This window comes from Poromitra crassiceps, assembly GCF_964638095.1.
Source record: "Poromitra crassiceps genome assembly, chromosome: 14".
In the NCBI taxonomy this organism is placed as follows: Eukaryota; Metazoa; Chordata; class Actinopteri; order Beryciformes; family Melamphaidae; genus Poromitra; species Poromitra crassiceps.
In genome coordinates, this window is record NC_139633.1 from 27297871 (window position 1) to 27324546 (window position 26676).

General features: G+C 44.3%; 1 protein-coding gene across 1 annotated transcript; it reads left to right on the forward strand.

The window, feature by feature from the left end:
• Nucleotides 1-1792: 1792 nt before the first annotated feature.
• On the forward strand, nt 1793-26368 carry LOC310789108 (cytosolic phospholipase A2 zeta-like; the record flags this gene model as incomplete). Its single annotated transcript, XM_083650701.1, has 20 exons — nt 1793-3065; nt 6625-6679; nt 8706-8842; nt 11383-11502; nt 12915-12996; nt 13496-13677; nt 13861-13895; nt 14025-14169; nt 15373-15509; nt 16261-16483; nt 17254-17371; nt 18203-18340; nt 18460-18561; nt 18937-19089; nt 19170-19364; nt 19445-19597; nt 19678-19872; nt 20039-20211; nt 20443-20629; nt 26169-26368. The coding sequence occupies exons 1-20, from the start codon at nt 2949-2951 to the stop codon at nt 26366-26368; spliced, it is 2847 nt and encodes a 948-aa protein (XP_083506827.1). The 5' UTR covers nt 1793-2948.
• Between the last annotated feature and the right edge of the window lie 308 nt (nt 26369-26676).

Here is a 26676-nt window from a genome sequence, read left to right on the forward strand (position 1 = left end):
GATGTTCTAAAAATCACGTGATCGGCCCCGATCTCCGATCACGTGATCGGATCGGGACATCCCTATTCACAATATATAAACAGTATTATCTTGGAAAAAACTCAAATAAAACCCAAGCTAGAGAAGTTATGGTTTCTACTTCTAATAGGGATCATGACAGAAAACATGTTATTTGGGCCCCAGGGTTCAAAATACAGAGCTATTCCTTTAATAATTCGATTCAAAATACAATGCTACAGCATGCGCTGGGACGCGTCATCAGTGATGTTAACTGGGGTCGTACGGTGTTTCGGGTCTATCCAACATCATACACCCTTGCCCAGTAGACCCAGCCGAGGCCGATTAAGACCCCGACTCGCGTCCCAGATGCCGCTCACGGATCAGCCTTCCTACTCTATCTGCAACGTTGCCCGCGGGAGGGGTAAGCGAGAACGCCCAATCCGCTGCAATAGAGCTAGTGCTACACCGCAGCATTGAAAGACCCTTCGGTGCATGGAGGGCTAAGGCTCTGTGGGTTAATCCAGGCCGCGCTCCTCCTTCGTCTCACCAGACCCTCCCAAAAGGCAATCCTACTATGCCGCACCATAGACAAAGAGGATGCCTCAAGGAGGCCTGTGCACGCGTCATTTGCCTGCGTCGAGCACCTCGCTCTAGCCTGAAGGACCCCAGGCCGCGCCGATCTTTACACAGCTTTTCAGGAGGCTAATCCGTAGCGTTTGTGGATTTCTCCCTCACGAGAGAGCCAGGCTGGGGTGCTAAACCCATCCCGTACCGGGTGCCGTCTCTCCGACCGTTAATAAGAAATGTGTTACACATTAGCCGTTTTCCCACATGCGCTTTGTACCGCTAAATGACCGGAACGTGGTCTAATGCCTTCATGTGTGAAAGTTGTTGTTCCGGTATAAGCGCGACCCCGTCGTCGCGGACATTTCACCAGTTTCGAGCCAGTCAGAAGAGCGATATGCGAGATAACGGATACAAGTGAGAAACGGGTCCAGTCATTTCCCGCGATACCGGGTGTACACACGTTGCTTAACGTTCACTTCCAGCGTGCATCATCTAATCATTCGCGCACATCAAAGCAAACTACTTCCACATTTCGCTTCGTGCATTTGCTTTCTCTACATACATACAAGCGTTGGGCTGCTTGCAAGCCTCTGCCATTCTCGCTGTGTCTGTCCTGTGTGGCTGCTGCGAAGTGCGGAAGGACTGGCCTCTCTCGAGCAGAGAGGGGAGGGGGGAAATCGGCTGTGTTTATTACGCTGGCTTGACGCTGCTCTTAAGTCAAACGAGTGTGATTTATTGTGTGACAAGCAAACTTATTTCACCATCGGAGTTTTGCCGACCCCCCAAATAAGCTCCCCCCGCCCCCCAACATACAGGCAATTTCGCTGCTAGATTCCCACTTGCGAGCGCTCAGGTGTGAAGGGAAATTCGGGGAAATGTCCGATATTGACTTACAGGTAATTTTCCGGTACGCATGTGGGAAAACGGCTATTTAAATATCCCACTATTAGTGTGATATTGTTGCTCTGCTCTGTTTACCCCAAGGCTTTTTCCTGTGTCACTACTACAGGGACTGAATCAGACTGCTATGTCATTCTGCGTCTCCCCACGGCATCGACAAGGACGTACCAGACAACAACGGTGGCAAACAGCAAAACCCCGGAGTGGAATGAAACGTTTCAGGGTCCACAGCAACGTGAAAGTGAGGCTACTGTATACTGACATTCGGTCAATGATTGATGTATAGTGCATCGTAGCAATATCTTTGAGTGAGCTGATGAGGCAAGACAATTTTATTTATATAGCACATTTCATATACAAAGGCAATCCAAAGTGCTTTACACAAGGTAGGATATACCGTTCACATTGAACGATAAATAACTGTGCAATATCTGGAATTATAAAACGGCTCTCTCAAATCAAGCAATCTGATTGGTTCACAGCCATGGTATAAATACCGTATACCACTCTCATAACCCATGTCATGGGTTATTATGGACGCATGATGGCGCAACTCTCTTACTAAAAGGCTTTGGTTACCTCAAATGACAATGTAGAAAAAACAAAATGGCGGAGACAGCTGTCAGATCCTTGTGAATCGATCTTCGCTTATAACTTTACTAATACTTTGCAGAAAATTATGTTTTGTACAAGAATAGACGCGGGCTAATGTCTTCTTTGCAAAAAAAAGGCTGTTAACCCCGCATTTCTAAATAAGACGTAACGTTAGTTGGTGTCGGGCTTTGCAGAAAGCTCTCAGCTTCTCAGCAAGCGCCAGGATTGGCCAATGTCAACTTCAGTCTCCAGAACGATCCAATCAAATCACCCACACGTCTATCTTCTTGCTAGAGGTCCCGCCTTACAGTAGTGTTTCAACTGACTCTATCAGAATGCCATGCCAGTCGGACTTATAGTATTATTATTATTATTATATTATCATACTTGGAAACCGTTTTATAAAAGCAATATAGCACTCGAGCTGCGTGTGTTGTGGCATATATCCCGCTGCTCAGCAGTTATCCCACTCGGCCGCAACACACTGGCTCTCGTGCTATATTGCTTAAATATATCTATGAGCCTAAGTTCAGTGATGATGTCATCAGTGATGATGTCATATTCCAGACCAGGATGGGCTTCTCTTCCAGGGGGGGTCCCCACGGGTCCGCTAGTGCAAACCCTTTTTCTGTGTGTGAATTCTTTGAGAGCAACACAACCCAGAGTCAAATCCCTTGTATGTGTTCATACTTGGGCAATAAAGCTGATTCTGATTCATTATATAAGAAAATACGGGATAAGAAGATTAACTAATAGCTTACAAATGACATACTACTGAACGTTATTATAAAGTGTTACCGAAGATTATTCGTGTTATAGTTAGCAGACAGGTCCGCACACAACACCAGCAAACTCCTCTTCTGTCTTCTGTCCAGAATGTTCTGGAGATGAAGCTGTATGATGCTGACTATGGCGCCGACGACCTGATTTCCACACTGCTGTTTGACATCAGCAACCTCACCCTAGGGGAGAAGGAGACCCAGGTCTTCATCACATACCAAGAGGTGAAAACCACATCCGCATCTTTAGTCATTAAAGCATCTTGGAATGACACACGATTGATGTGTAAGCTGTACTTCCTCAGAAATGTGACCTAACAAGATAGATAGCTTTATTGTCCTCAGAGAGGAAATTCTTTTTCACAGGCGGTGTGTACAGAAACACAAACATTAGGGACATAGGAGGGTACAAAGAACAACACTTGAGACATAAGAGTAGCCGAGCAGAGACAATAGCACATCACATGGTAAGCAGGAGAGAAGGGTTACATATTTAAAGTTATTATAGCAGTTGGGACAAAGCTTTTGCCAAAGCGGCCTTTTTGCACAAAGGCTGTCTATACCTACGGCCAGAGGGGAGGAGGGTGAAGTGCTGGTTGAGTGGGTGGTTTGGGTCATGTGTGATGGTGCGTGCTTTACGGGATATGGATGACACAGTCAGATAGGTTGGGAGTGGTGATACCGATTAGTTTACTGGCTAAGTGTGTTATTTTTAGGAGTTTGTTCTTATTGGTGACTGTGAGCATGTGGAAATAACAGATGGTGCAGTAGAGGAGAACCGGTTCAACAATGCTGCGATACAGGAGGAGAAGAAGATGGGGTTGGACTGAGAGGTGACGTAGTTTGCGGATGGCTGTGAGTCTCTGTTGGCAACGTTTGTAAATGTCCATGGTGTGCTGATTGAAACTGAGTTTATTGTCTATAGTGATTCCAAGGTATTTGAAGGAGTCCACCACCTCTACCTTCTGTCCGTTGATGGTGAGACTGGGGGGATGGTCCGGTGTTTTGGGGGGGCTGAAGAGTAGTTCTTTGGTTTTTGGGATGTTGAGGTTGAGAAAGTTATTGTCGCACCATGTGCAGAAGTGTGATATGGAGTGATGGTAGGCGGAGAGAGAGTCCTGGTTATTGAGCAGTGCGAGGATGGCTGTGTCAACAATGGTGCTAGCACTTTAGCTGCTCCAGCTAAAAGTACACATACATTGTGCAATCTGAACACCATCTAGGGTTTCCTTGGTACTACTCCTGTGGTACATCCTCATTCCTCACAGACACACTGACATATTTCACTAATGAATTGCAGACACTCGACACGTGACATATCTCATAAGAACAGAATGCAGTTTGATCTGATGATAACACATTGTTCTCATGCCCTCAGACAGGGGATGAACTCTTTGTGGAGTTTGAGCTACTGGAGAGGTAAACTTATTTTGCATTTTCCTCCTGTTTTCACTTTGCTTTCATGTAAAGATGAGAAATTACTTGGTAGCCTGAAGTTTATGCAACAAAATGTATTTGTCTTTTTGTAGTGAGGAGCCCAGTCATGAATACCTCACAAACGGCATCCTAGTGGTAAGTTTTCTCATGTGGGATCCTGACAGAACAATATACTGTACCCCCATAAAACATGCTCAACCCTCAGTTATTTCTGTGGGTGCTGAATCCTCAAAAAATGTGACAAAAAGAAAATATTCCAGGACAGCACTCGATCCAATAAATTAATGCATTTATTTGTATTGTTGCACAGATGTTTCAGGTCAAACGCCCCTTCCTCAGTGACAGTGCTATTTTTGTCTTTTCTCCATATCCACATTACTTTAACTAGGCATATAGCCTCAAAATCCAGGTCGGGACCAGTTTTAACTTAACAGAAAAATCTCGTCATTGAGTCTCATTGGCTCCAATGTGTCAATAAAATAAACATATCCAAAAACAGATTCCTTTTGAAGTAAGGACCTCTAAGTGAAGTATTAATAACCGTCTCAATGCCTGTACAAAAGTGACTCCTTGGACTCCAACTCCCATAACCCATCACTTCACGGGGGACACGGTGGCTCAGTGGTAGAGCTGTCGCCTCACAGTCAGAAGGTCCTGAGTTCGATTCTCGCCTGGGACACTGTGGGCGCTGTGGTTGTGTTCCCCCCCATATCTTCAGTGCCTACTGCCCAGGTGGGGTATCTCGTCGTAAGGGCCTTTCTCTCTGTGTGGAGTTTGCATGTTCTCCCCGTGCTCCCCCCAGGGGGTTCCTCCGTATATAACCCCCCCACTAAAAACATGCAGAAGATCAGATTGTCATCGTCATCCGACCAGTGACGACAACATCCGAAGTTGGTCCCCGGGCGCTGTACGAGAAAGCGACCCCTGCTTTCCTTTCCTCCGGGGGGCAGGCCTCCTGGCCTGCCCCCCGGAGGAAAGGACATGCCTGGATGGGTTAAATGCAGAGGACACTTTTCACCGGCCACCGTCAGCATGAGTGTGTTGTGGCCGCATGCATGTATTTTGGTGTTCGTGTGACAATAAAAGACGGGCTTGTCCGTTACGAGAGTTTCCTCACCTCCAGCCATTTTCCCTCACACAAGCACACCTACCCCTAATTCCACACTAATTGGAGCAATTACCCACCACACCTGGACAGTTAAAGAGGCACTGATTACACCTCAGCTCAGTGTTGCCTGGACTAGTAGGCTGCTGGTTGTGTTTATTCCCTCTGATTCTTCCACTGTCAAGGCTTGAAAGAGCAACCCGCATTTTTAGTCATTTTTACAATAACCATATGACATCTCCTGTTGTGTGGTTATGGCTATTAAAATGTCTAGCTACCGATGATTTTACATCATGATTACAGATTGAACACGTATGTTCACAAACCCTTGTTTTTAAATCATGCTTTGTTTTCCCAACAGAATATAGTTTGCATGTGCATTTTAATACAACAAATTTAGTGTTGCATGTAATTCTGACTCTAACCTTCATCACCTTTCCAGTCTTAGGATGGGGGAAGTGATTAGGCTACCTGTAATCAGCCCATGGCTTTGGACACAGTTAAAACAGGGAAAGTTCCCACTTGGGATACTTGACAAGAAATGAGAAGGCAGGGTTCCAGTTATATGGGGAGCGAGCTCCCATAAGGAGATTTTTCAATATAATTAGTATTATTTATGCAGAGGTGGAAAGTACTCAAGTACAAGTATTTCAATTATGCACTATTGAGTGAATTCTGTGTGTTTTTACCTATTTATATTAAATCTTCTCTTTTCCCCAAATCTACTTTGAACCAATCTAAGTCAGAGAATACTTCCTCTTGGTTATCTTACCTCAGTTCAAACCTCACTGCTGTCAGTACCCACATGAATTGAGTTTATAAATGACAGATGTGTAAGATAGTAAGAAATGTGGTTCAAACATGAACCAAATCTAAATCACAGAATATTGCCTCTTGGTCACCTCAGTTCAAAACCTCAATGCTGCTCGTCTTCTGGTGTACACGGTACAAGGGCCTTTCCTTACAGAGTTCCATCACAATCAGTGCCAGGGTCAATATTAGACAGAACTGGACCCCCTTCCCCGCATAAAAAATTCACTCAAGAGTAAATTAATATATAAAAGGAAATAAAGAAATAAAAATTACAATTAAAGGCAGAGCTGAACATAAAAGTATTTAGCCTATTTTTAAAGGTAGCCAGTGTTGGAGCAGATCTGAGATCTGTTGTTTGCATTATGAGCACACCTTACTTTGATTACAATAAACAGAACAACTGATTTCTCTCTGTGCCTCATGTCCCAGGCTGCCCCATTCTCTGCTTTGGATATCAATATCGACGAGCTACTAAGCAATGAAAGTATGTACTATCAAAATCAAACATATGAATTTGACATTTCTGTCCACCTCAATAAGTTTAACTTATTGTATATAACTCATTAAAGTCCCTGGAAACCAGAAATATTTCTTTATTACTTAGCATTTTGAGTTCATCACATCACAGGACCCTATGTTAATAAGCCACCAGCCAAATTTGAACGATGATGAACGTCGCAAAGTATATAAATTTAGGTTTGACAGTCGTGGCAAAACTCATGAGAATCAATAATTTTTTAGAGTGTACTTTCTCCCGCGGACTGTGTGGGCGTGTCCCGTCTGCAGCAGGTTTTCCGAGAGAGAGAGAGCGCGAGACAGAGGGGGGGAGGGAAACGGAGAAAGAGATCGAGTGCTGTGTGTCGAACACAGCACTCGTGCGTGTGTGTGTGTGTGTGTGTGTGTGTGTTCGTTGCTCGGAGAGGGAGAGAGACTTGCTGCGACTGCACAGCACTACTGTGTCTGTTTGTTTGTGTTTGTGTGTGTGTGTGTGTGTGTGTGTGTGTGTGTGTGTGTGTGTGTGTGTGTGAGAGAGAGTAACCTCGCGTCACCAGCCTGTGTGTCTCTCTCTGTGCTCTCTCTCTCACTAGTCCCGAGAGAGAGAGAGAGAGAGAGAGAGAGAGAGAGAGAGAGAGAGAGAGAGAGAGAGAGAGAGAGAGAGAGAGAGAGAGAGAGAGAAGCATAGCGCTTGGCACGATGGCACACAGAGTGGGAGGGAGACGGACAGCGAGGGAGCGCTGTCACTGGGGGCAAAGAACGGACAAAAGGAGGGTGGGTGCGGATTGCGCGCGTGTACAAAGGTTATATAGAGCTTATGACGTCATAAGCTCCTGCGTTTTAGCACCTCGCGCACTGCTGTCTTCAATGAGGAAGTACTTTGTAGAATCTTGTAGAAAAGTGTCGATTTTAAGGCTTTGGGTTGAAAGTAATGTATAATAATTTCGGAGGCACAAAATTACTAACATAAGACCCTAAATAACATAGTTAGAACGTTTTTGTGGATTTTGGTTTCCAGGGACTTTAAGTTATATTGAAATGTACATTAAAGCAGCTATGAGCAACTTTTTCGATTGTTATTAAACAGTCTAAATTTAATATCAATGCATCACATCTTACCTCTAATAGTAGACGAGACCAACGCAGAGTAGTCTCGCTTGAACCCTGAGTGAATCGGCCAGTGTTAGTCTGTCTGTGGCCAGGGCAGATCAGGAAGTGAAATGAAACGGTTTGCAGCAGCCACTTCGGCCATAACCACAAAATAACTTCCCAAAAACCTGTTAGAATATAACGAGAGATGTTCGCGAGAGTATGCATGGCGTTCACATTGTTTATGCTATGTTGCTAGGCAGCGCGAACGGGGTAGGCAGGCAGCTGCGTTTCACTTCCGGGTTTCACTTCCGCGTTTATCCGGTCCGGCGGAGAGAGAGCCCCCTGTTGACGCGAGTTTAGACAGACACAGACTTAATAATCATCTAAGGGAGCAATCTCCAATTCACACGGCTTTGGTCTCAGCTACTATTATAAGTAAGATGTGATGCATCAATATTGTGATTATACTGTTTAATAACAATCGAAAAAGTTGCTCGTAGCTGCTTTAAAGGGATAGTTCACGTTTTTTAAAGTCTAGCCCTATTTGCTACTTACCAATATGATGATGTTGATTGGTAGAGTTCTTTCTCAGCAAGATCTCTACCAATCAACATCATCATTAGTTAGTAAGTAGCAAATAGGGCTAGACTTTAAAAAAAACTGTGAACTATCCCTTTAAGCGTCTGCTTTCTTAACTGTTTACATAATTTTCTATCAGCAACCTGTTATTGAAAATAAGGTATGTACTGTGCGCGCCTTGCCATATGGACAATGTGATGTTAGAGCAATTGTAATTTGGCCTAGGACAGTGCTTGTGCGTGCGTGCTCACCTGTGACTTATCAAGCAACGTTAACATATTCATCAGTACAGTACAGACACATGATGTAACATTCATATCTCGCACATTTGCATCTTTTCTCAGGTATCAAGGACATGGTGCTTCAACTAAGGGGTGCCTATAAAGAGGATATAGAGGATACTCTATACCCCAAAACCCAGGAAGCAAGAAGCCTGCGCTTCTATATCAACAGGGACCTGGAGACGGAACTAGGAGTGGTGGTGAGGTTCACAGGGATAATTCACTCCAAAACGAAAATTCACTAATTCAGTCATTAACCTCTCACCCCCCACATGTAGTCAAGCCCAAAACACACCTCCTACAGTTATAACCCCCCCTATTCAACCTTCTCCCACACTATTATAATTAACAATGGCCATCTTTTTCAAGCTCCAAAAATGGCATAAAAATGTTCATCAAATTTCTCAGCTCATGTAGCAAAATTCTAGTTTTTTGTAGCCATACAATTGCACTTTTTCATTCAAAAGTATACATTTACATTTCCTATTTTCCTCCAATAACAATACTTTTTTTTTTTTTTTACAAACAAAAGACAATTACCGAGTGCTCACTGGTCGGCTCCAGGAATGTGAGGTGCTCTCTTGAAGTGCAGAATTGTATCCAAAGGTAAAGCATCAGCTTACTTAAAGGGGGACTAACCCCCCAGATATGTATCAGAACAGTGATTTGAAAATACCTATGGAAAAAACCAAGAAATGACATCTTGTCTATACTAAACTCTTTGGCTGTGTTCAAGTCAAGATTTTTTTTCTGAAATCGACGCCATTACAGTTTGCCTACCGCCTCAAAAATAATTTATTTGAGAGGGGCAATATCTTTTATAAATATCAACAACTAGCCAACGCTGTTGCCATAAATCTGGTTAGGCTGTTGCCATAAATCGCGCCATCAAATCCGTTTTTAATTTTCGTTTTGGGGCTTTTCGTGATTCTTGTTAAAAGTTACTGCAGCGCAGGGCAGTGTCAGACCTCCATGTGAAGAGCTCCGCCCGCGCGTCCCCGCTGCCTGGAGCACACAGCAGCTCGTGCTCACGCTCTAAAAGGCAGGGTGCCTACGAGCTGCTGCCTGGCCGGCAGAAAGGGCTCCAGACTCGGTGTGATAATCCTGTAACAGCATTTGAGCTTATTCAGGTAAGATATTTATAATGTAATGACACATTCAGCGATAAACTGTCTACAATGAAGACATATGTCAAATATGACAACGTGGTGTTCAGTATTTTAAGAGCACAGGAGCTACTTGCTTGATCAAACGGTCAAACCCATTCCGCGCAGCAAAACACACACGAGTGAACGTGGAGGAGCACACACACACAGACACACCGAGAGAGCCCAGCTGCTGCTGCGCGCGCCCCCGGAGCTTGGTGCTAGTGCATGAGGTTTACAGTACGACTCTCTCCCGCCCGCTCCCGCCTGCCTGGGCTGGAGACAGTGCTTCCAACTCGGACTGATAATATATACATCATCATTCAAGCTTATCCAGGTAAGATATTAATAAAGTAGTCACACATTCAGCGGGAAACTAACTATAATTAAGACATGTGCCAACTTTGACGACGTTTGGTTCAGTATTTTAAGAGCAAACTTCAATAGGAATAGGCTTGGAGTTCTGAGGAGCCGAAAGGGTACAGGGGGGGTAGGGGAGTAATTATCTTGAAATCCCATAGTCTTTGGTTCACCGTGACGTCACGACGTGTCAAATATCCCATTCATTTGAGAAAAAAAAAAAGCAGTGTTCGACCCTTGAGGCGCTTATGCCAGATATGCTGCTGAAAAATGATACAAATGGTCAAATGGCAACAGTTTGGTGTCAAATGTGGAAATTTTGACCAGAATTCTTCACACATCACCCCCAAAGTCATATATATTGGTTAAAAGCTGAAAAAAAGTGTTTTGGGGGTTAGTTACACTTTAAGCCACTGATCTCACACTGAGACAAGGCGTAAAGGTTAAAAATGTTAAAAGGTGTAAAGGTTAAAGGAGCTTTCCTACACGCCGTAGGAAAGAGCTTTCCTACACGTCCTGAAGAAGGCCCTGCGAGGCTGAAACCGGTCGGCGGTGATCATTTTAACTTTATTATGCCCTAGAAAATAAAGGCTTTTTAACCTTTACACCTTGTCTCGGTCTGAGATCAGTGCCTGAAGTAAGCTGATGCTTTACCTTTGGATAACAATACGTTGTTCTAGAATGCAACAACCTGATGGCATATGCACCCTACAGTTCTCTGGCGGAAGTCAAAGGACTGTGCTAGCGCGCACCTCCTCCAAAATCTCCGCTATTTGCAAATGAGTGATTATAGGATCAGAGCATTTATTTATTTTTTCACTCAGGGTAGTGCATAATGCTTTTTCAATACTGTTGTTCTTCTCATTTCTGCCAGGCGAATGTTGGCTAGTTCTATAACAAAGCAATGTTATTGAGGAAAATTTAGGAGATAATGAGGTAAATGTGGGACTTTTCAAGATTCAAGATTCAAGATTCATTTTAATAGCCATAGTGACTTTTTGATTTGACTTTGTGTTTTCGAACCCACATTGCAAACATTTGGCTGTAAAACTTGGATTACCGTAGTTGCATGAGCTGTTTTCTGTGGCGATTCGACCATCATGAGAGTGTACTTACTCACGGCCATGTTGTTAATGACTGCATATTCATTTGTAACACAAATTCTCCAGTTTCTCGCTGAAAGACAAGTGATATATCACACAAATAATGCCATTTTCTCTCTTTCTGTGTTGTAGAATCCAGATAATGATAACGAGGGTAATGCTGTCACCGCCTCTGCTGTTCCTCTGTTATCTGCCGTTCCTGTCATGTTCCCACATGGACATGACAGCAAAGTGACTCTACCTATTGGTCAGGTACAACACATGTCTGTAGCAGGTCTGAGACGTACCTATTGGTCAGGTACAACACATGTCTGTAGCAGGTCTGAGACGTACCTATTGGTCAGGTACAACACATGTCTGTAGCAGGTCTGAGACGTACCTATTGGTCAGGTACAACACATGTCTGTAGCAGGTCTGAGACGTACCTATTGGTCAGGTACAACACATGTCTGTAGCAGGTCTGAGACGTACCTATTGGTCAGGTACAACACATGTCTGTAGCAGGTCTGAGACGTACCTATTGGTCAGGTACAACACATGTCTGTAGCAGGTCTGAGACGTACCTATTGGTCAGGTACAACACATGTCTGTAGCAGGTCTGAGACGTACCTATTGGTCAGGTACAACACATGTCTGTAGCAGGTCTGAGACGTACCTATTGGTCAGGTACAACACATGTCTGTAGCAGGTCTGAGACGTACCTATTGGTCAGGTACAACACATGTCTGTAGCAGGTCTGAGACGTACCTATTGGTCAGGTACAACACATGTCTGTAGCAGGTCTGAGACGTACCTATTGGTCAGGTACAACACATGTCTGTAGCAGGAGACGTATGCTCTCATTGCTCTTCTCCCCCTCTTCCTTATCATCTTCTTCCTCTTCTTCCTCCTTTTATTTTCCTTCTTTTTGCTTTCGTTTCCTCGTCCCTTTTCCCCCTTTCTCTCCTAACTAAATGGCTAAGCTACTAGCAGCTGTTCTAGAATACACCTCTTGGTGCTACTTGGACACATCATCAGTGATGAACCCGGGGTCATAGGGTGTTTCGGGTCTTTGATCATCAGACACCCTCACCCGGGGACCCTAGTCAGGGGTGATCAGCCGCAGACTTGTGTCCGAGTGGCCCACTACTCCACGGATCCCCCCTTCGGATCCACAGCCATCTTGAAGCTATTTCCGCAGCCTCTGTGATGTTTTTGATGGCTCTTTTGCACAGCTGACCTTTTACTCCAAGGAGTTTGAGGGTTCGGTGTAATGACTGGCCAGCGAGACCCCGGCACCCTACTTGGACTGGTTCGCCGCGGGCTTTCCAGCCTTTGTTCCTGCACTCCGTCACAAGCTCAGCGTATTTGGCCCTCTTACGCTCATTGGCCTCATCAAACCGGTCTTCCCAAGGGACAGTAAGCTCCACTAGGACCACTTGCTTCGTTGACTCTGATGTTAACACCATGTCTGGGCGGAGTGAAGTGGCAAAGATGTGTTCCGGGAACTTAAGCTGCCTTCCCAGGTCGACTTGGAGCTTCCAGTCCCGTGCCGTGGTGAAAAGCCCTCCGGAGGAACTTGGCTGCTGTTGTGCCTTCTCCCCAGCTCTGACGAAGGCGATGGATTGCTTGGGGGTGCGCTGGTACTTGCTGTTGTTGATGGCTGTGCTGACTGTGTCTGCCAGAGCCCTGAGGACCTGGTCATGACGCCAGCGGTACCGCCCATCCCCCAATGCCCTCAAACAGCAACTGAGGATGTGTTCCATGGTGCCTCTCTTCTGGCACAGTTGGCATGCCGGAGTGTCTGCTAAGCCCCAGCGGTGCAGGTTGGTTGGACTTGGGAGAACGTCGTACACAGATTGGATGAGGAACTTTATGTGCTGGGGTTCGAATCTCCAGATCTCTGGCCAGGTGATTTTACGCTGTTCAGCATGCTCCCACCTTGTCCAGGCGCCTTGCTGGTACATGCCGACCATCTTGGTCCGGCGGTCTTCCTCCACCTCCGCTCGTATCTCATCCTGCACCATGTGACATTTCTCCCTTCCTCTGGCTTTGTCGTAGCGGGGTTTGGGGAAACTGCCTAGTCCTGCCCGTCCCACTGCCACATTGCCGACCAAGATGCTGTGCTGTAGCCGTGCCTCTGCTCTATCGACTGCTTCCTGTGCCTTCCACTTCCTTCCAGTTTTTACAAGGATTCCCGCTCCAGCGACTTTGGCGACACATCATAACTTCCCTGGCACGTGTAACCTTGAATTCCTCTGACAAGCCGCTGATGGGAAGCTGCAGCTTGGTGGAATGCCCATAGAAGGCAATGCTGCTAAGGGACCGCGGAAGCCCAAGCCACCTCCGGAGAGATTGACTGATGGTTCTTTCCAGCATCTCCACAGTTGTCATAGGCACCTCGTAGACAAGCAGGGGCCAGAGAAGCCTCGGCAGGACTCCATGTTGGTACATCCAGGCTTTGAATTTTCCTGGGAGCCCCGACTTGTCTATTGCTGTGAGCCAGGATGTCAAGTCGCTCTTGGTTTGTTGGAGTGCATCTGAATCCCAGCTGTAATTTGAATTATTTTTTTGATTCTATAGAGAAAACTTGCTGCACTTACATAATAATGTGGTGTTTTCCCCTAACAGGACACAGTGGATTTTAAGCTGCATACACACACTTGGTAAGGTGCTTATCTTTTCATGCGGTAGCATAGCCAATCACACACAAAGTATTTGACACCATGAGTGACATTGTGCGTGCGTGTGTCTGTGTGCATTTACCTTGATACCTTTGCTTTTACAATGCAAAGCCCTAGCACGGGCGAAGGTCAGGCAGTGCGTATGGCTTCTGACATCCCAGCCCAGGAGAAAGAATATGTAGAAAAGAGGAAAGTCGTGGTGGGACAGGCTTTGCAGAAGCTACTTGGCCTCCGCTCTCCTCCTGGACCCAAAAAGGTACAGTGCACTTTTGGAAATTCATGACATACACCTATCATTTGTATATATGCTAAAACCACATATATACATACACACACACACGCACACGCACACACACACACATACAGGTATATATATATACATACATACACACACACACACACACACACACATACAGGTATATACTGTATATATATATATATACATACATACATACATACACACACACACACACACACACACACACAAATATATATATACATATATATATATATATATATATATATATACACCGGTATATATAAACACCTGGCTCGGATGTAAGCTAATAACAGGGTGTAAATCACATCTTTTTAAGTAAACTTGGCATCTCAGGACTAATAACAGATATCTAATAACAGGGTGTAAATCACATATTTTCAAGTAAACTTGGCATCTCAGGACTTGTGCAGACTTGAATTACGCCAGGGGAGCAGTATGGAAACATTGTATGCATTTTTTCTGTTGTTGTTTTTTGACGTTTTTGCTCATGGCCCCCTTCACACTCAGCAGACAGCTCTACTTGCCTGAGGCGGCCGGTGCCTGAGACCGTGCATGCTGCATTCTACTGCATGTAGTACACCTTCTATACTGTATGAAAAAGCAGCTGTACCTCATACAACTCCACATCAAAACATCCAAACTATCCCTTTAACTCTGATGTGGAACCTAGTAAATAAATTAGGTTACACAACTTTTCCAACAAATTTAGATTATTATTATTGTTGACCTCTCAGTTCTGTATTCTACATACATTTTATATCCTCTAAAATCATCTTTCTATGTAGATCCTACAAGTCTTACAGGTACAGTATATGCCAACATCCAGGGGTGTAGTGGTAAATACAGAGGTGGGTAAACTATCCGAGGTGAGTAGTTTACCCACCCTGTTTCGCCTCATTGATTGATACAGTTGATGATAAACTCTCTGCATCGTTTCAAAGAGGTGGGTAAACTGTGTTTACTTGTGTTTACCCCCCACTACGCCCCTGTGTGTTTACCCCCCACTACGCCCCTGTGTGTTTACCCCCCACTACGCCCCTGTGTGTTTACCCTCCACTACGCCCCTGTGTGTTTACCCTCCACTACGCCCCTGCCAACAAGCTGATAAGGATCTCAGTAGCGAATGTAGAATTAGAACATTATCATATCCATTGAAACATGTCTCTGTCCTCTGCCCAGACGCCTGTAATCGCTTTGGTGGGTTCAGGAGGCGGGACCAGGGCGATGACAGGCCTGTTTGGCAGTCTGAGGGGGCTGCAGCAAATAGGCGTCCTGGACGCAGCCACGTACATCACTGGTGTGTCCGGTTCCACATGGTGAGTTAGCCAAAAATGAGGGGTCTTCAAGTTCACCATATTTGCACAGTGCTATCTGCTATGTCACAATATTTCTTATTGGTAAAACCTCATTAGCACCTTCTTTGTCTACTGGCAAACAATGTTACATAATTTTAAATAATCTTAATCATTTTATGGCTAATTATCTATCTAATTTGATTATCTAATCAAGACAATTACATCTGTCTCTCTGTCTGCAATTTAGTCTGTCTGTCTGTCTGTATGACTATGTACTGTATGCATGTCTGTCCTTCACATATCTCGAGAACTGTTCGACTTCAAACTCAGGGAGTTCACTTAGGGCGACCTGACGGAGTGCAGTGGTGAATTTCGTGAAATTCGGACATGTGCATAGTCATAGCGCCATGGCAACAGAAAAAGCAATTTATCTCCAGAACTGTTTCGTCCGATCGACTTCAAACTTGACGGGTGTGCTGCTGGGAACCTGACGGGAGTGTGGTGCCGAATGTTGTGCAATTGGGACATGCGCATAGATATAGCGCCACCTACTGGCAACACACAAAAAATTCATCTCGAGAACCGTTCGTCTGATCGACTTCAAACTTGGCAGGTGTGCTGCTGGGGACCCGGCAGAGTGCACTGCCGAATTTCATGCAATTCAACCAATTGGGGAGGGAGTGGTGCAAGGATGGTGGGGTGAAGAGTGAATGGGGGAAAGGGAGGGATGGGAGTGGGCAATTGATTGATTGATTGATTTCCATATGAACAGGGCTATGAGTAGCCTGTATCAGCAAACCAATTGGTCACAGCAGGACTTGAACAGTGCCATCTCAGCCATGGAGGAGAAGATAACCAAGAAATTCCTGAATTGCTTCTCCCCTGACAAACTACAGTACTACAAAGATGAAATGCACAAGAAAGAGGAGGAGGGTCACCTTGTGTCACTTGTTGATATGTGGGGCCTGGTTATTGAGGATCTGATCTTTGAGAAGGTAAAATAACTACACTTTCTCTGATCATCATGTTACATTACGGTATATACAGTAGATCTCCACGAGTTTTAAAGCACAGGGGACTTTTATAACATTATTATGTATGTTCCCATGAATATCACTTTAGTGTAGATGCATAATCACGATAGTAAGAGATATACAACACAGACTAAAGTGTCATTTTTTCACACAGCTAGCAGCTATTACAGTATGTTCACGACTGTCAATATTACCAAGATTTACCAAGTTGACAGGATGTCCCCAACAGAATTCAATCACTAACATAAAACATGCCAAGACAACATGTTGCAACCTCACACATCTTATTTTGGCAAGTTCATATTCATTGATTGTGGTGTTTGATTTTCTCTTTTGTCCCTGAAAACATTTGTATAATTGATTTGCAGACTAAATGTTTTGTTTTGCTTGTTAATCAGTCCCTCCATGATTTTGCAGTTGTTTTTTGTGTGATTGTTGCCATAAAAAATGCTTGATTTTTCAGCGGCTTTTCTGAAAAATTGCAATGCAATTTGCATTTTATCTGATTGTTTGGTGGTAAAATTGCAGGAACTGGCAAAAGTTGCAGGTTGAGGAACCTGTTTTGCCTTTTTTGAGGTTTAATCGCGGGAGATTGGTTGAATTTGGATTAATTATTGTCATCGCAAAATCACAATTTCCTGGAGGGACTCGTTGATGGGGAAATATCATGGAGTGTAACAATTATTGATTATGAATTATTAATGAATCTCCTGTCCTTGTTGGCTTCATAGAAAACCACCAGTACCCTGTCTGACCAGCAGAGGGCAATAGCTGATGGCCAAAACCCTTTGCCCATATACACAGCTGTCAATATGAAGGATGACCTAACCGGCATCCAGTGTGAAGCTGGTAAAGATCATCTCTAGACATTTTCTTCAATCTATTTTTAACTAACATCATAGCTGAAACAGGGCAGTTGAAATTCAATTTGATAAATGTCATGTTTTTTTTCCCCATTGTCACCTGCCTAAATTATAATGGTCCTGGACATATTGGGGGTTATTCATACAACTCACTGGCAGGGTTGCACACTGTGGGCTCAGACCGTCATGGTAGAGTATTCATAAATGGGAATTCATCAAATACCATATACTATGCAACTATTTCATTAAAAAAACACTATATACACAAATTATATACACTCTTTATTATATACACTCGTTTTCTCTCTCAATCATCACTTATGACCCATAGAATTGTGTGGCGCTGTGTTTATGTGCAGAGACGCTGCCCCCCCTGTCTGTATTGTCATGTTTTCACAATGTTTTGCTGTGTTCTGTGGTGTGTGGTTGAGCGAGGTTGACAGTAAATGGGGAGAGCGAATGTCACAAAACCAGTGAAATGCAGGGATTAAACAATTTTGTCTGATAGTTTCACAGCGGTTATGTTATAAAAGCATAAATAAACAAACACCTCCAAACCATGGAGGTATATGCTCCAAACACCTCGCAAAACGCTCTAGGAACGAGCCGCATTTCCTGGTTTGCAATCTACTGCTCTGCTCTGAGCGATGTTATTGGCTGGACACTAGACGTCCCCGCGTGGGGCTCTGAACATGTTTCCGCCCACAAACATCCCGTGATTGAGGCCCACAGGCATAGACAAACTATATAAACAAATTATGAATATGCATGTCATAACTAGCCCTTTTGTTCTCCCCTTGACTGATCTTGTTTTCAGAGTGGTGTGAGTTCACCCCCTATGAAGTCGGCATTTCCAAGTATGGGGCGTTTGTCCCAGCTGAGGCGTTTGGGAGTCAATTCTTCCTTGGTCATAGGGTCAAAAAACTCAAAGAAATCCGCCTCCCTTATTTGTTGGGTGAGAACATGACAACTCCGTCATAAACCTACTGTCATGTTAATATTAATATGTATGGTTCTACAATCAATTATGTGCAATAATAGAATTAAATCTTTTTAATATTTCAATCTTATGAGGGATATGGAGCAGTGCCTTCTCCGTAACCATGACCGAACTATGGCAGTTTGCTACAGGTGCCAAGCCTTCCTGGACTCTTCTGGAACCTAATGTCGAGATAGGTACAACAATCAGCACATTTGCCCTATGGTGCCCTGAGACACACAGTTGATTTGCTGACTACTAATGTTGTTCTTGACACAGTATTCATTTTTTTCTTTTTTCTTGTGCTGCATGATATCACATATGTGTTTTAAGTTTTTATTATTATTATTATCATTATTATTATTATTATTTGGGCATTTTCGCCTTGATTAGACAGGACATTAGGCAGACAAGAAAGGGGGGGAGAGAGAGGGGATGACATGCGGCAAAGGACTGCGGGTCAGATTCGAACCCGCGTCGGCCGCGCGAAGAACAAAGCCTCCGTGGTCCACGTGCCACCAGGACTGACCAGGTAAGCCACCTTAGGACACACTCTCTCACTTTCTCAACAGAGTGTGACCCGTCAAGTCCGTCAAATCCTGCGTCAACTCTGGACACGATCCTGGTGAATCCAGTGACAGGCATAGCCAAGAGGCTGACTGATTTCTTCAAGGATCGTCTGCACTGGAACTACATCGAAAACAAGAACTTTACTGCCTCCAAAGGTAGGCTCCCCCCAGTCCTGTTATTGCTGAGTATTGTGCAAATCTGGTTTTCTTGAACCACTTTCTCACTTTCTCAACAGAGTGTGACCCGTCAAGTCCGTCAAATTCTGCGTCAACTCTGGACACGTTCCTGGTGAATCCAGTGACAGGCATAGCCAAGAGGCTGACTGATTTCTTCAAGGATCGTCCAGTCGTTGCCCAGGTGTACAACTTCATGCGTGGCCTCTTCCTGCACTGGAACTACATCGAAAACAAGAACTTTACTGCCTCCAAAGGTAGGCTCCCCCCAGTCCTGTTATTGCTGAGTATTGTGCAAATCTGGTTTTCTTGAACCACTTTCTCACTTTCTCAACAGAGTGTGACCCGTCAAGTCCGTCAAATTCTGCGTCAACTCTGGACACGTTCCTGGTGAATCCAGTGACAGGCATAGCCAAGAGGCTGACTGATTTCTTCAAGGATCGTCTGCACTGGAACTACATCGAAAACAAGAACTTTACTGCCTCCAAAGGTAGGCTCCCCCCAGTCCTGTTATTGCTGAGTATTGTGCAAATCTGGTTTTCTTGAACCACTTTCTCACTTTCTCAACAGAGTGTGACCCGTCAAGTCCGTCAAATTCTGCGTCAACTCTGGACACGTTCCTGGTGAATCCAGTGACAGGCATAGCCAAGAGGCTGACTGATTTCTTCAAGGATCGTCCAGTCGTTGCCCAGGTGTACAACTTCATGCGTGGCCTCTTCCTGCACTGGAACTACATCGAAAACAAGAACTTTACTGCCTCCAAAGGTAGGCTCCCCCCAGTCCTGTTATTGCTGAGTATTGTGCAAATCTGGTTTTCTTGAACCACTTTTGTTTCTATCAATGTAGAGGTGGCACTTTTGATTGGTTTGAACTTCGCCATGAGCAGCTGATGAGTTCTCCTACATCATTTCATTCTCCATCTGCTCATTAGCCACACATATAGATGCCTTCCCAAACAAACTGACCCCGGCTGACCCCACACTACACCTCGTGGATGCCGGTCATGCCATCAACATCGGCTGTGTGCCCGTCCTGCGGCCAGAGAGAGATGTGGACATCATCATATCCCTCAGCTATTCATGGGACCCAGACCATATCTTCAATGTAAATACCACCCTGCGCTCATTAAGAGGAAAAACAGAACATTTAATTGTATCTTGAGTTTCTTATAGAGCTTTTTATCAATTCTACTTTGTCATCCATTTGTCATTTATTTTTATTGATTTATTTTCTAACTTCAAAAATCCTGATTTCAACATGAATTAAGACGGTTAAACATTTTTCAGTCTGTCAACTCTGTAAATAAGTGCATTCCTCTGCTGTTCAATCGAACAGGTGTTGAAGAAGACAGCTGCTTACTGTGCGGACCATGAGATCCCCTTCCCGACTATTGACTATGCCAGACTGGATAAGGAGCCTCGTCAGGAGCTGTACGTCTTTGAGGATAAGGAGAATCCCAGAGCCCCGATCGTGCTCCATCTCCCACTCGTCAATGTCACACACAAAGAGTTCAAAGCACCTGGTAAGTTCAACGTGAACATGCTGCCTCCATACCTGACTTGTTTTGCTCACATGTCATGTACGGCTTCCTTCTGATGGCGCGGAAGTTAATTGAAAAGCTGTAGTTCCTCGAATGGCCGCTAGGCATCGGGGGCAGTAGGCATTCCCCCCATGTTAAAATGCCCCACTTTGTAACAAGATTAAACATCTTTCCAGTTAGGGGCAAAACACGGTTTTAGTCTATATAGCTAATTTCACCTTTTCATAACAACTGTGGGGGGGGATTTTTTATATAACTCGCCCGTTTGGAGTAAAATAGATGATAGAAAAGGGGGTGATTGACAGATCGCTTGTCCAGTGATCGCGCAGCTTGTCGATCACGGACCAATAGCAGGCGGAGCTGCGGCTCTGGGAAACTCCCATCTCACTTGAGCTGCGGAAGGACTCAACCCATTAACCTCCCACTCTGCTGATGACAAATCAAGATGGCGAAGGCCAACGTTTCAACTCCGAACGGGAGACCAAGATGAATTTTGGTGATAAAAACAAGAAAGAACACAACGATACATATAATAAGAAAAGAACAGACAATATATCAATCACAGAGGATAAAAACACAATAAAGCCCGAAGGCTTATTTCCATTGTGGTCCTCACATAAAACATATAGTAAAGACGAGGCATAAAAAACATAAAACACTTAAAACAATTTGAAAAAAAAACATAAAACAATGGAGAGCGGTTACATTAAAGGAACTCAAAATAAAACAATAGCAGTAGATAATGCAAATAGCAAGCAGGGCAATGTATCACTTATAAAAAGAATAAAAGAAATAAAAAGGCTATAAATAAATGTAAAGTGCATTGCCATGGAGCCAGTAATTTAAAGTGCATTTCTATGGAGCCAGTACTTAAGGGCTCTTTTAAAACTGGTCACAGTAATGCTTGCTTTTATGTCCCTTGGCAGATTGTTCCAGTGAACTGCTGCACTGTACCTGAAACTATTTTTCCCCCATCAGACTTTTAAAGCGACAGGGTATAAAATCTGTCCACCTACCTCGAGTAGCGTGCTGATGTGTTTCTCATACAAGTAAGAAGTAGTTTAGTAGGTACTTCGGAACCTCATGTAAAGTGATTTTAAAAGTGAGCAGCATTTTGATATATAAAATGCGATTTTCAACCGATAACCATCGGAGACTTTCAAAGTGCTTGGTGTCAAGGTGAGTACGGGGGTGTATCTTCAATACTACTCGAATTTATTTATTTTGGGCTGTCTGCAGCCTGCCTTTTAATCGTTGTGTTAGTCCAGTGTACCATGAGGTGGCAGCGTAGTCAAAGCGACTTTGCACTAGTGCCCCGGCAAGAGTGTGTAATATCTGAGTGTCTAAGAAAACCGCTTTTCTAGCTAGGAATTTTATTCGTTGGTGAATTTTTGTTAGAGCAGTCAATGCCATTTTTTCACCAGATAAGCAGTTATCCAAGACGCATCCAAGATATTTGATGTTGTCAGTGCCCTTGAGTGTACAGTCTCCTATTTTTTACAGCAAACCCCGGTGACCTTGCTAGTCTGATTTTGCTGCCAAACAGGATGGCCTCAGACTTGCCTGTGTGGAGGGACAGTCTGTTAGCCAAGAGCCATTCACAGGCTCTCACCAGCTCAGCACCCACAGTGTCCTCCACCACAGATTTGTCTCTGTGTGAGACCATTAACACGGAGTCATCTGCATACAGAAACAGGTTACAGGAGACAGCAGCATTGAAATCATTAATAAATAATAAAAAGAACAAAGGCCTGAGGATGCTTCCTTGAGGTACCCCCCATCTCATGACTCTTTCATTTGACAATGTCCCATTTACATCCACCATTTGAGTACGATTTTCAAAGTATGAGTGATCCATCATTAAAACCCATAGCTCTTAACTTCTTGATTAATATGTAATGATCCACCGTGTCAAAAGCTTTCTGTAAATCAAGCATGACCAGGCCGCAAAACTTACCACCATCTACTTCTTTCCTAATCAGATCGGTTATACAGTATATACCAGACAGGTATTCGTTGAATGAGCTTTTCTAAAACCGGATTGAAACTCAAATAAAAAGTTGTTTTTATGCCTCCGCCGGCGAAGCCAGGCCGAAGGCATTATGGATCCGGGTTGTCCGTCCGTACGTACGGCCGTCCGTACGGATGTCCGTCCGTACGTCCGTACGGATGTTTGTTAACGCCATATCTGAGGAACGCCTTGACGGAATTTCATCAGATTCGCCTTAAACATTCACTTAGGCTCAAGGATGATCTGATTAGATTTTGGTGGTCAAAGGTCAAAGGTCACTATGACCTCTCGAACGCCATTTTCAAGCTTGTTAACGCGATATCTGAGGAACGCCTGGACGGAATTTCATCAGATTCGCCTTAAACATTCACTTAGGCTCAAGGATGATCTGATTAGATTTTGGTGGTCAAAGGTCAAAGGTCAAGGACACTGTGACCTCTCGAACGCCATTTTCAAGCTTGTTAACGCGATATCTGAGGAACGCCTGGACGGAATTTCATCAGATTCGCCTTAAACATTCACTTAGGCTCAAGGATGATCTGATTAGATTTTGGTGGTCAAAGGTCAAAGGTCAAGGTCACTGTGAGCTCTCGAACGCCATTTTCAAGCTTGTTAACGCGATATCTGAGGAACGCCTGGACGGAATTTCATCAGATTCGCCTTAAACATTCACTTAGGCTCAAGGATGATCTGATTAGATTTTGGTGGTCAAAGGTCAAAGGTCAAGGTCACTGTGACCTCTCGAACGCCTTTTTCAGGCTTGTTAACGCGATATCTGAGGAACGCCTGGACGGAATTTCATCACATTCGCCTTAAACATTCACTTAGGCTCAAGGATGATCTGATTAGATTTTGGTGGTCAAAGGTCAAGGTCACTGTGACCTCTCGAACGCCATTTTCAAGCTTGTTAACGCGATATCTGAGGAACGCCTGGACGGAATTTCATCAGATTCGCCTTAAACATTCACTTAGGCTCAAGGATGATCTGATTAGATTTTGGTGGTCAAAGGTCAAAGGTCAAGGTCACTGTGACCTCTCGAACGCCATTTTCAAGCTTGTTAACGCGATATCTGAGGAACGCCTGGACGGAATTTCATCAGATTCGCCTTAAACATTCACTTAGGCTCAAGGATGATCTGATTAGATTTTGGTGGTCAAAGGTCAAAGGTCAAGGTCACTGTGACCTCTCGAACGCCATTTTCAAGCTTGTTAACGCGATATCTGAGGAACGCCTGGACGGAATTTCATCAGATTCGCCTTAAACATTCACTTAGGCTCAAGGATGATCTGATTTGATTTTGGTGGTCAAAGGTCAAAGGTCAAGGTCACTGTGACCTCTCCAACGCCATTTTCAAGCTTGTTAACGCGATATCTGAGGAACGCCTGGATGGAATTTCATCAGATTCGCCTTAAACATTCACTTAGGCTCAAGGATGATCTGATTAGATTTTGGTGGTCAAAGGTCAAAGGTCAAGGTCACTGTGACCTCTCGAACGCCATTTTCAAGCTTGTTAACGCGATATCTGAGGAATGCCTGGATGGAATTTAATCAGATTCACCTTAAACATTCACTTAGGCTCAAGGATGATCTGTTTAGATTTTGGTGGTCAAAGGTCAAAGGTCAAGGTCACTGTGACCTCTCAAACGCCATTTTCAAGCTTGTTAACGCGATATCTGAGGAACGCCTGGACGGAATTTCATCAGATTCACCTTAAACATTCACTTAGGCTCAAGGATGAACTGATTCCATTTTGGTTATCAAAGGTCAAAGGTCAAGGTCACAGTGACCTAACAAATGCCATTTTCAAGCTCGGTAACGCCATATCTCAGTAACACATTGACTAAATTTCTTCACATTTGGCTCAAATATCCAATTCTGCACAGAAACGCCTTGATGCAATTTCTTCCTATTTGGCTCCAACATCCACTTGGACTCAAGAATGAACTAATGGCGGAGGCATAAGTCCGCGTTGCGGTCGTTCTAGTTTAAAATAAATTCATTGATCTGTTCTTGAATGACCCGTTCCAATATTTTTGACAGTGTGCTTAAAATGGAAACTGGTCTGTAATTGTTCAATGGGATAGCTCTGTCCATATTATTTAGGTCAGTGCTCCTGACTCAGCAGAGAGACCTGAGTTTGAGAGGTCAGAGAAGCTCTGGAGAAAGACTTTTGGGCAGCCTCCAAGAGGTCAGGCAAACAATTCAGTGACTCAGAGCCTCCCTCAGTAAGGGTGGGGAAACACTGACCTCTCCTGGGAACATTTTTGCCCAGTACAACTACCGTTTTCAACTGTTGGCCACTGAGCAGCTCCCCTTGTGCTAATTTCTGCTGCCTTGCTCAAAGGCACCTCAACAGTAGTTTTTGAGGGAGGGGGGAGAGCACCCGTCAGAGCGCCCTCCCCCCACATTTTCCCTGTTCAACGCCACAATCCTCTGGCCACAAGCCTGCATTACTTGCAAGTGGGCCTAGCATTCGATTCCCTACAGAGCTTCCAAAGTTACTACATGATAACATCTTTGTGCATTGCTTTAGATACAAGCACTTTCCAAATGGCAGAACAGCCAAAAATACCAGCTTTATGAAGCTCATGATGTACTTTTTGTGTGTGCCTTAGGGCCTGTGTCCACCTAGCGTCTTTTCATCAGCTCCGGCGTCTATTTTCAATTGTTTCCAATGGAGGGAGAGCGTATGCGAGCGCACACGGACGTGTAGAGAAAGTGGGCAGCGCCCAGCGTCTTTTTTTGGCGTTTTTGTGCGCCCGACTCCCAGCGCTCCCGGCGCTTCCAGCTGAAAATATTTTAACTTTTCAGAAAGACGCTGGTGTCGGCTGCTCCTTTTCTGGTAACTAATCATATGGAAAAACTATCGCAACAGAGACAGAACGGCTCAATTGTGGGAGCAGATCGGCTAGACACTTAATATTTCTGGTGAGTGTTGTGCTTACTGCTTTTAATAGCGTAGCCTACCTGTGTTGTTAGCTTGCTAGCTGTCAGCTATCAAGCTGAACTAACGTTACTTGCAGACTGCTTCCTTGTATATTGTGCGCTGGGATCAGCATTCCCCAGCGCACTCCCAGCGTTTAACGTCGGAAAAAGACGCTAGGTGGACACAGGCCCTTAGGCTGTCTCAGAAAATTTGATTTAAATCTGTAGTATCTTTTGACTCCATACTGTAATTTTGTGGTGCTAGTAACTAACATGTTAAATGTTAAGTCTATCCTTGTCTTGTGCCCATTGTTTGTTGCAGTTTGTCTTTTCTCCTTGCTACATTTAATATTTTTGCAATCTTTGTGTGATCAATGCTCCTGCAATTCGGCACTGACTCCTTGGTCTCTTTGGAACTCTATTTTTGCCTTGTGTTGCATACATATAAAAGATGCAATTGGCCTCTTTAACTGTAACTTGACTGATTGATTGATTGATTGATTGTCCAAATAAATATATTTACTGGTCCATTAAGAACTGTAGTGTGTAAATGTAACAACTTGTCTTGCCCTGCGACTAAACAGGCGTGCCTCGGGTGGGTGCGGCAGAGATCAAAGCCGGGGAAGTGGATGTGAGAAGCAGCGAGTCTCCATACAAGACCGACAACCTCACCTACACCAGAGAGGAGTATGAGGCCCTGGTGGATCTGACGTCCTACAATGTCAACAACAACAAGGAAGGCATCCTGGAGGCCATCCGCAGGGCCCTGGAGAGGAAGGCGTGAAACGCACAGCATGTCTGCCGTTAAAGTCAAATAACAGGTGTTATAACAACTGTCAATGAGTAGTGTTAACGGTAATGTGCCATAATGGTAGCAAATGGCTAGAAAAGACAGCTGGTCCCCTTAACCCTTTAAAGTCCTCACTTAGAAACAAATGAATGGGGAGTTATTTCTTTGCATTTTATATTTACGTGGGGATAGATAGATAGATAGATAAGATAGATCTCACAACTATTGAGACGTTTTGGGGTGAACTGCTACTTTACGAGTATATTCGGTTAGGCGTGTACAGGCGTGCCTGTGATTCAGGT